Raw genomic sequence first — 10730 nt, forward strand, 5'->3', positions numbered from 1 at the left:
TGATTTTGACGTGCCCGTGACAAACTACATAATATTGCTCTTACTCTTACTATGATGGTCATGTATAATATGATTTATTAGGTTACTAACATTTTCCTTGTCACAGTTAAATGATGTTAACAGTATAAAGCATCCTTTATTCAATTTAGTGTGAAGGGTGTTGTAAAAATGTTATATTGCTTGAAGTTTGTAAATATGCATATTAGAATTCGAATTTCAAATGAATAATTATTTTCTATGCAAATTTTTGTTTGATGAGTGCATATAGCTATCAATAACAATAAGAGGAGGAAACTGATGCATTCGATTAAGCTGTCCAGCATTTAGTGAAAATAAAAGATATTTTACTGCAAAAAGGATTAAATAAAAAAAAAAGAATGTAATGAATGAAATGAATACGAAATAAGGTTTTCGTTGCTCAGATGCAGCAATGCAGTTTCAAAATTTTTACCATTCCATAGAAAAATAAATATTTGTAAAACCATCAATCAAAGTCTTATGACTGCCATTTTGAGTACGTTTTATATATAAATTTTTCTAATATTTATCCCAAGCATTATATGTAAAAGTGTATACAAAAAAAAAATGCAAACAAAATAGTTACTATTATATCATATTTTTCTTTTTATCAAGGATTTCGAAAAATATTGAATTTTTTATACGAAAGTATTTGTGATATGTTGAAAGCTCTTCAACAAATCACAATAATTCTTAAACTTTATGATATAAAATATTTTCAGATAAAAATATACATTTCCATTTATAGCAATCACAATAATTTTATTAAAATTTTTTAAAAAGAGGTTTTCGAAAAGTAGTGAACTACAACAACAAAAATTCTTTTTTATATTATTTTAATTAATCGAATTTTTGGTTAACCTTACAGCTGTTTCGAGTATTGTCAAATACCCATCATTAAGGGTCTTGGAAATAATTCTTGTATTTAATTATTCGTAAATAATTTTTTGAGACTGCAAGTGGAAGGAATCAAACTCATGCCCTGTCAAATTTTAAGCTCAGAGTCAGTACCAATTGACCCAAAGCCGTAGTTGACATTTATGATCGCACATTTTTCTGGGGTTTTTGTTAATTTGCTATGAAAGTTTCATTTACAAATTCACTTGTAGAATAATTGAATTAATTAATCATAATTTTTTTATTGTTAAATTTCAATACTATTGTGTTTGTGGAGGCATTATTTATTGCATGATTTATATATTCTTTCTTATGTGAAGAACCTAATCTAGGACGGGCGAATTTTTCGTGAAAAAAAGCTTACAAATATTTATGTACCTATATATTACTGGGTATACAAATTTTTACTTAATGTAGGTATGTTTTTCTTATATTTTTAAGATACTGTTTATATATTATAATACCAGATGTACTTATTCTTTAACTAAATTTGTTGAACACGTACTGTCAATATAGTATACAGATATTGGCTTGTTCTACTGTCATCTTACTCAGTAGATAGTACTTTCTAGTATAATGATTCTAAATTTATACTATAAAAGGGTACTCGTTCAGTTGCAATAAATATTTTATAGTATCGAAATGATTTTATTAACAATATCTGAAACACATCAGATATGATAAAAGATATTTAAGGCATCGCATATCACTATGGCTGAGACCTAAATCTACTAACATGATTTTTAATCAAAACAAGAAGTTAAATAGTGATGTTAAACCTGCTTTTCCAAAGCTGGTGTGTGTCGAGAAATCAGTCAAAAGCTGCTATCTTTTCGGATACGAAAAGATATCCAATCCAAATTAGTAAAATAATAAACTCAGATTACTACAAGCTTTTGCGTTCCAATGCGTCCAATGCAAAAATTCGTGAAAAATCATTATCTTGAAAGTATTAATATTATTTTTATTAAAACAATGTACCGGTTAAGAGTTTAAAAAAGACACTACTTACGAGAGTGAATTAAAGTAAGAATTGTTAAGACAAGCCATACATTCGCCAAATTTAGTTCCCTCTGAATTCTGATTCTCCCATCATTACCAAATATTTCATATTCATCACACCGTCAAGTCATATTTTGTAGGTTCTCTGTTAAAGCACTACGAAGACGTAGTCCTTCAAATTAAGATATTGTTCGAAGAAGTTTATTAAAGTTGAGGAGGTTTATACATTTTCACAATCAAAAACCTGTTATTATCCATTTAATCCGTTTAAAGTTCGCTTCTGTACCGCGAAGAAATAGACTTTTTACGTCTATTTGTATGTTATGACTTAGTATAATATGTACATATGTCCATGTACGAAAACATCATTGGATTCAGTTTTAATAATTATTTGCTAAATATATAGATAAATATACGCTGCGTATATTGGTAATTATTAAAAAGAATGCTTGTACATATCTTAAAATATATAGATCTATGAAAAGTAGATTCATTTTCTAAATAAAATTATTTTACAAGTTTACTGCCATTTATTTCTTCGTGTCTTGAAATGCTTTTCATAAAAGTATAATATATGTTATTAATCTTATAAACATATATATATTTATATATAGTGATATAATATAATAATAATTATTTATTTATAAATACTTTACATAATTATATGATTTAATTTTTATATTTTAAGGTAATTGTTTATCCAACGCGGGATAGTTTGCAATTCTTTGGTGCAGTAGCAATTTTATTTGGAATATGGCTTTTGGCATTGGTCCTAGCCTCTCCAATGTTTATTTATAAGCGACTTGTGCACGCTGACATTCCATTAGTACTACAGGATTTGGGCATACGTGATGTATCATTCTGTATTGAAGACTGGCCATTAAATCATGGACGTTTCTATTATTCCATATTCTCATTATGTGTGCAATATTTGGTACCAATATTGATTGTATCTGGTGCATACTTTGGCATCTATAATAAATTGAAAAATCGCATAACTGTAGTAACAGTCCATACTTCACAACGAAAAATGGAGCGAGGAAGACGAATGAAACGCACTAATTGTTTATTGATTAGTATAGCGATTATATTTGGTGTATCCTGGTTACCGTTGAATTTCTTTAATTTGTATGCGGACATGAAGCGATCGGTGGTGACACAGACTATGCTGGTGACGTATGCTGTATGCCATATGATCGGTATGAGTTCGGCTTGCTCGAATCCTTTGCTGTATGGATGGCTGAACGATAATTTCCGTAAAGAATTTCAAGAATTATTATGTGGTTATAAAGAAACTACTAATGTTAATCTTAATGGTCATACGACAGGCGGTGGACAGACGCGTCGAAGACGAAAACATGCTGACATATCTAAAGGGGATTTGAAGTTGCTTAACAGTGGTGGTGGTATTGGTGGCACTGGCGGTGGTGGAGGTGTTGGTTGTTGTAGTTCAAACAATAATACGAATGGACTGCGTAGCGTTATTACAGAATCGGTAGCGTTAACTGAAAATCCAATGCCAACAGAAGTAACCACATTGATGCCGCGGTAAATTTTTTAATGGAAGAGAAGTAATATTGTGAAATACCTGAGCATATATATTTGTGAAAATATTCCCTTAATAGTTCAATAGTTCAATAGCTAAAATAATGCAACGCAAAATAAGCAAATTAATATTTTTATAATATGAACTTAAAATAATTGCAATTTAATAAATAAATAACAGTTCTTATGATTTGGTACTAACAAAAGAGTAGTTTGCAACTTAATGTTCTGTCCTCTTGCACTAAAAAATTGAATGAAACAAGGTTGTCAAATGGTTTTCGGCTGTCGATGCGTTTTAACTAAAGCTGCATGTTGTCCTTTGTAAATGTTAATAACAGAAACTGTAAATATGTTAAAGGCTAACATTCATTAAAAAGTATCGTTGTTGTATAAGTCAATTTATTTACTAAATAATAATGCTATAACATAGTACTAATGGAAATTATAATAATGGCTTTTGGATGAATATTAGCCTTAAGAAATTTTATTTAAAATGAAGTAATTAATTATTAATTTTTTTATATATAACGATTTGAAACGAATTTGTAGCTTTAATTCATTAAGTGTTTTAAATTTTAATAATATAAGAAATAATATTTAACAAAACGTCTGCATAAAGTTCAAATATATTTTGCTTCAATTAATGGCTTTTAGCTTTTCTGCAATTTTGCTAATAATGTTAAGGGTTGTGTGATATATTTTTGAACTATTATGAAGTACACATAAATCTTAAAGTTACTTTAATTAATTGAGCCAAATTAAAGTAAGTTTTTGATTAATTAAATTGTAATTAATTGAAATGTAATGTTGTCTTTATCTTATTTTTGGTAGTTTGTGTTTTGTAGATATTGTAAATAGTAGTTTTGTTGTATCACAAATAAATAATATTTTAAATTGTAATATAAATATAATAAATATAATAATAAAGTACAGAAAACTAAAGTTTGTAAACTTTGTATATAAATATAATTTTTTTCATACCAAATCTTTTCTCTTCTCTTTATTTTTTGCATTCTATAGGCCAAATGTAAGCTGAACTTGGCTTTAATGCGGATTTAGGTAAATTTAACAGTATAAAAACATACTATAGTTACAATTTAAACGATCATTAAGAATAATATCATTTTTGAACCTGCTGACCTGTTATAGATACTTATATATATGAATATATATATATCATATATATATATATATATATATATATATATATGATGAGCTTTGAAAGCTAAGAAAAAAGGAATTTATATAGAGCATTACTACCTTCTTCAGCATAAATAAGGGAAATAATGTCTTGTTTACAGAAAGCTTTGAAAGCTAAGAAAAAATGAATTTATATAGAGCATTACTACCTTATTCAACATAAATAAGGGAAATAATGTTTTGTTTAAAGAAACGAATATAAGTTAACTTAATACGTAAACACTAAATTGAAATATCTATTTTGATTATTAAAATAACCAAAGTTAAAAAAAAACTCTATGAGGATAATGAGCCTTTAAGAGAGTTCCATTTAAATCACTTCAAAAAAATAATGATGTGAAAAACCGTTTTTATCTTATTACTGTTATTATTTGTTCGAATGAATTTCTCGTAAAGAATATATATTTCCCGGTAATTCAAAAGAGTTAAATTAGATAGAATTGTAGAATAGAAGTCCATTATATTTTTTTTCATTTAATTAGAGTTTTTTTTTTAACGAGCTAAAATGGGCAACCATGACTGTTGTTTATTTTCGCAGAAAACCACATTTTTCTCAAAATTTATTTAACAATTTTTTGCTGTTTTCCGTACATCAGTACCTCATCATCTTATTAAATTTTTTTTCTGAAGAATTTTTTTCTATATCCCAACGTTTTACCCCAATACTTTTTTCAACATTAATGCAAAAATTTTCTTATGCGTATAAGAGTCAATGAGTGAATTTGTGCTGCTATTTAGATTATATAGCTGGAACTGACTTAATTCGAACAAAAATATATATTAACTTGTAGTAATTGAATTATTTAGTAATGTCGTGACTGTTCACATGTTGCTTGTCTTCAATCTCATCACATCATTTTTTTCGATGTTAAGTTACCTAACACAAGGAGAGAAGTAAGTTAGGAACTTTTTACAAATCCCATGATTTTTGATACGTCTATGCTAGGTTTTTCTTCGTACCAAAATAGTTAAACATATTAAACTGTATCTGCAATTCGCATATCAATGCTTGGCACCCCCTAGTGTAAACGATCAAACTTAAGAGAATATTTATTGTTAGTTAACTAATTTACCATTAAAATAATTAAAAATTAAATGTTTTGAAATTATAGGTCAATAATTTCCAAAAAATGGAAAAACGCCGTTTACTTTTTGCCCAGTCTCATATTTAAAATTTTAACAATTCGAAAATGTATTCAATGGAACTTTACATACACATATATATATTTTTTGTAAACCGATAGAATAGTCTTAATATCGTTTTCTATAGTAGACTTATTTCGTTATAAAATTTTCATATAAAGATAGAAGTTCCTCTATAAAGATATTTGATGCAAAGATGTTGGTGTAAAGTAGTTTTTTATTTCTTTTGTTTTATAAAAATTTTAATTATAAAAAGTTGAAATTTATTTTGTTTTTAGGTTAATTTTAAAGTAGTGTTGAGAGAATGTACATAAACAGAGAAAGCAGGAATAAAGCACATATTAATGATCAGTTCGGAAAGAGGATTTCTACATGGTGTATACAAATTAAGTTTTTGTATAATATGTAATTAATAAGTATTTAATTTCATAATATAATATCTATACATTTTAAAATTTCATTGTAAAAAACATCAATATTAAAGAAACGAATAGTTGTTAAGGAATAGTTCGTAACTCTAAAACTGCCTCAGTTGGTATTTTTAAGCACTATAATTTTTTTTAGTTTATTAGTGAAGATATGTGTACTATTACCACATATGTAAATAAAAAATATATTGTTTATATTATTTAATTATTATAAAAATATTGTATTTATTTATTGAAGTAAAATTAGAAAAGTATACCTTTATGAATAATTTTTATTGAAGTGTAGTGAGTTTTATGATATAATTATATATTAAAGTGTTATTTAGTTAATTGTAGCTAAACAATAAGACATAAGTATATAACATTAAAGTTAAGTACGCATAAGGTTGTATATAATATAAAGTCAATGTCTCTTTTTTATTCTTAATAATAATTCAAAAGTTACTTTAAATTAATATCCTTGTGTATACCAAATACCTTTATAAAATATTTAATGAATTTTTAAAAGTTTGAAAATAACCTACAGGTCTGTAACATAAATGTAATTTACCATGAAATAAAAAGAACTTTTATTAAAAATGTGTTAAAAAAGTAATTTTATATATGTTCAATGATGTGATAAGCAATATCATAGGAAAAATTTTTATATCTTAATTGTGATGCAAGTAATTTGCACCAAATGTAAGTATGCGAACATTTCATATTCCGAAGAACTCAAAAGTTCTTCCGCTTCCTTAAAAGTTATTATTAAATTTTATTAAAATTTTGCTTTTGTGGAAGCAAAAGAAGCAATGGATGGTTCAATCTCGATATGTGGAAGGTGAGATGTAATATCCTTGTCATATTGCGAAATCATTTTATATATATATTTTTTTTTTTTTTGCTGTAATTATTACAACTTATTTGCATATTGAATAAATTTTGTTGTATATGGTAAACACACCATATTCAATTTTCTATTATATTTTGTTTATATATACATACATATAGATATATACTATATATATGTTTTATAATATAGAAATTTGTAAGGTACAATTTGGTGGTAAAGTTTTTTAAAAATAATTTTTAATAATAAAGAAACGTGGGTATGACGTGTTTTGTTATTTATATTTCCATTATATTTAAATGCTAAAATTGAATTTTTAAATATCTAAAAAAAGTTTTGTTAAATACATTTCTTTATGTATTTAAAATTTATAATATAAATTTTGGTAGATTAAATGTAGTATATGTACGAACGTATAGACATAACCATAGCCAATGCCATATGGTGCATTGATTCCCTTGTCAAAGTATTAGTGAAATAATGCTTTGTGTGAGGAAAGAGGTTCTATGTTAAAATGAACATACCTTCCCTGCTTTTGTGTATTTGGTTGAATATATTGCAGAAATAATATAATTATTTTATAGAGTAAAGCCATGTGAGTAGTACTTTTTTCAATATTTCAGTGGAGTAAAGTTTTGCGCTTTTAAAACCAACTACATAAGGTATTTATTAAAAAGGAAGCCAAAGAAAATTATGCCAGTCTTATGTGCTAAAGAAATTGTATACTTCTTATAAAGTAAAATAAATTAAACACTGATTATTAATATGTACTTAGGGAGCTTGAAAAGTATTACGCCTGCATATAAAGTAAATGCTTCAAGGTGAAAATGAGTATGGCATTTGAAGAGAGGGATGATGGAGGGATCGAAGTCCCATTCCTAGAGGTAAAGGGATGGGTATTGAGGGGGTTGTGGCGTAGGGAGGGTGCTAGGGGCTGAGATGTGAGGCACTTTCGAGCAAGTAAGAGGAGATACCCGTCGATGCGAGTAATTTAAATATTTTTTTTTTCGGAAGCTTTTAAGTGTTCACCATAAACATTAAATATAAGTATCACAATTTTGTAGTTTTGTGTTTAATAATATGTTGTTGAAAATTGAGTTTACATAGGCACTATTTATAATTTTTGGTTCCCAAAAGTAAACTACATAGTTTCTTAAAGGTCCTTATCTATGTTAGAGTTGATTTCCATATGAATTGATGTTGTAAAAAGCGTTATAATATCCATTAAAGAAGTTGTAAAATCATTTAAAAAAATCTGTTGAATTAAGAAACAATTCGGTCCAAAAACAAGCAAAAAACAAAAAAAATTTATAACAATATTTTGATTACCACACTTTCCGATTACCCCCATAATGCTGGTAAATTGGTATTAAAGTTTAATTGCATCCTTTTTATAATTGCATTGCGATTTTGCGCGTTGATTCGAAATAAATGCATTCAGAAAAGAATTTTTCACTTTGAGAATAAATTTTTCGGATATTTTTATTACATTCTAACTATAATTGAAAGTATTTTGCTTGTTAATAACGAAATGATTTTGTTGATGATATATTCTCAAGTATATGCTATATACGATATATATATTATGTATTTAAATATTTTAATAAGGAAAGAAATATTTTTTATTATTAGTTTTTATTATAAAAAAAAAATATGTTATTAAAATTTTATTTTATCTTACTTTGTCAAAAGTTTTAAAAGTAAGTAAGTATAAAGGCATTTACTTATAATATACTTCCATTTCCATAAGAATGTATATGAACATAAATTTAGTTTCTTGAATAATTTACTTAATTATTTTAGAGAAGAATTACTTTAAGAAATATACTTGAACTCTTTACCTGTTTGCTTTTTCACTTAAGTGAGTTTTTATTATAGGAATTGAATAAAATGCATTCAAATGAAAACTGTGTGCATTTTCCTTGTATCCACAAATTCCTTCAAGCAAATCCCATTAGCTTACGTTTTATGTACATAATCTCTGGCGTATGAGTAACATTTTCTTACGTATTCATGTATTGAAGAAAATATTCCTTATGTTTTAAGTATATTATATTCTTATATAAATTATTTTTAAAAATTTCAGTTCAGTGTAGCAGCCGTAAACATTAATAAATAATGTCAAAGTTTAATACAGACATTTTGCCTAATGGTCTCCTGAGGATTTGTTGAATTTGCTAGTTAATGTGGATTTCTGTTTAAAGTCGCAAATATTTACGCGTGCTACGTTCTTGCGTACTTTGGTACGGATATGCTATTTACCAGCACTAAAAATGCTGCGGGTAAGATTTCAGACTGAAAATGATCATTGCAGATTATGGAAGATATGACAAAAGATGTAAAATTTTATAACCATTTTGTGCCCGTAGTTGTAGTACGTAACAAATATATTTTAATATAGGTGGAAAATATGGAAAAAAGATAAAAATTTGTATTTAAAATCATATTACAAACGGAGAAGTTTTTATGATTGTGTGGATAAAGAAATAAAATTTTATAACTAGAAGAAAAAAATTTTGGTTAAAAATTATTATTAAGTTTCTGTGGTATAATGTAATCTTCAACATTGCATTTAACCGATTTTATTTTACAGCATTTTTTTTGAGATTATTACCATATATGAAAAAATTATATTTTTCAATTAAACTCTGTGATACTTGCAGGTGATATCTATTTAAATTGAGTAAAAATTACTGTATTTTTGATTGAGAATGTTAAGATTGAATAGTGTTATGGAAAGAACTTTCTTCGTTTAAGGATTTTGAATGTTTCTTCACTCTATTGAAATTGAATTAATTAAGTATTACTGAAACTGCAGATATAATTGACATTTATATATATTGCTCTCATATTACGTTTTAGGTTTTTGAATTTTTCTTCTCTTTATTGAAATGATATTAATTAAATATTATTGAAACTGCAGATATATTTGACATTTATAATTTGATTACATTTAGACTCATGAATTTATAATGTATATTATATATGTATTATATATGTATATATATTAAGGGATGTTGAGACAGCGCACCGTCCAACAAGTGGTCCCATTGAAGTAAAGGATTGGAAACGACTTGGATTCATTTTCGCCCTTTGATTTTCAGATATCGTTATTGAATTAAAGCTAAAGTGGCTTCCATTAGTATAAATACATCTCTTGTTTTTGCAAGCAGCTCATTTAGCTTGAGGTTGTCTGCAAAATCATCACCATATAGGTTAGTGTCCCAAGACAGTCCAACAATCCAACTGCTTGTCAGTGCTAGACATTGACATAATATATGCACTGCTTCTTCTTTTCTTCTGGCATAGTCTGCAAGTCTCTTTCTCAACAAGAGTTATCTTTTTGAGGTGTTACGATGGTATGATATGATAGTAAAGAAATATCTAGAGTTACGCGTATATATGTCGTAATTACTGAAAACTGGATGCGGTTAATACTTACCATGAAATCATGGTTTTCTTGGGAAGTTCTAATAACTTTTCTATAATAAGCGATTATTAAACTATCCATATTTGTAAAATGGCAAAACTCAAAGTAAATACAGGAAGGCATTGGCTGCCAGTTTTGTTCGATATATGTCACTGAAACAATACTGCCAAATCCAGATCACAAAATGAATAAATGATACTTCTTGCATGCATTAAGGAATTAATCACCCTAGAATTTT

General features: G+C 26.8%; 1 protein-coding gene across 1 annotated transcript; it reads left to right on the top strand.

The window, feature by feature from the left end:
• The first annotated feature begins 1651 nt into the window (after positions 1 to 1651).
• LOC119677127 (neuropeptide F receptor-like) lies at positions 1652 to 3544 on the top strand. Its single transcript, XM_038088394.1, has 2 exons — positions 1652 to 1711; positions 2606 to 3544. The coding sequence occupies exons 1-2, from the start codon at positions 1652 to 1654 to the stop codon at positions 3467 to 3469; spliced, it is 924 nt and encodes a 307-aa protein (XP_037944322.1). The 3' UTR covers positions 3470 to 3544.
• The last annotated feature ends 7186 nt before the right edge of the window (positions 3545 to 10730 follow it).

Source organism: Teleopsis dalmanni, chromosome 2 (genome assembly GCF_002237135.1).
Source record: "Teleopsis dalmanni isolate 2A chromosome 2, ASM223713v2, whole genome shotgun sequence".
Lineage (NCBI taxonomy): Eukaryota > Metazoa > Arthropoda > Insecta > Diptera > Diopsidae > Teleopsis > Teleopsis dalmanni.

Excerpts from the sequence above, each read along its gene's own strand:
- LOC119677127 (XM_038088394.1), top strand. The coding sequence starts at position 1,652 with ATGATTTTTAATCAAAACAAGAAGTTAAATAGTGATGTTAAACCTGCT. Across the intron at positions 1,712-2,605 it reads AACCTGCTTTTCCAAAGCTG|GTAATTGTTTATCCAACGCG; the intron begins GTGTGTGTCGAG and ends TTATATTTTAAG.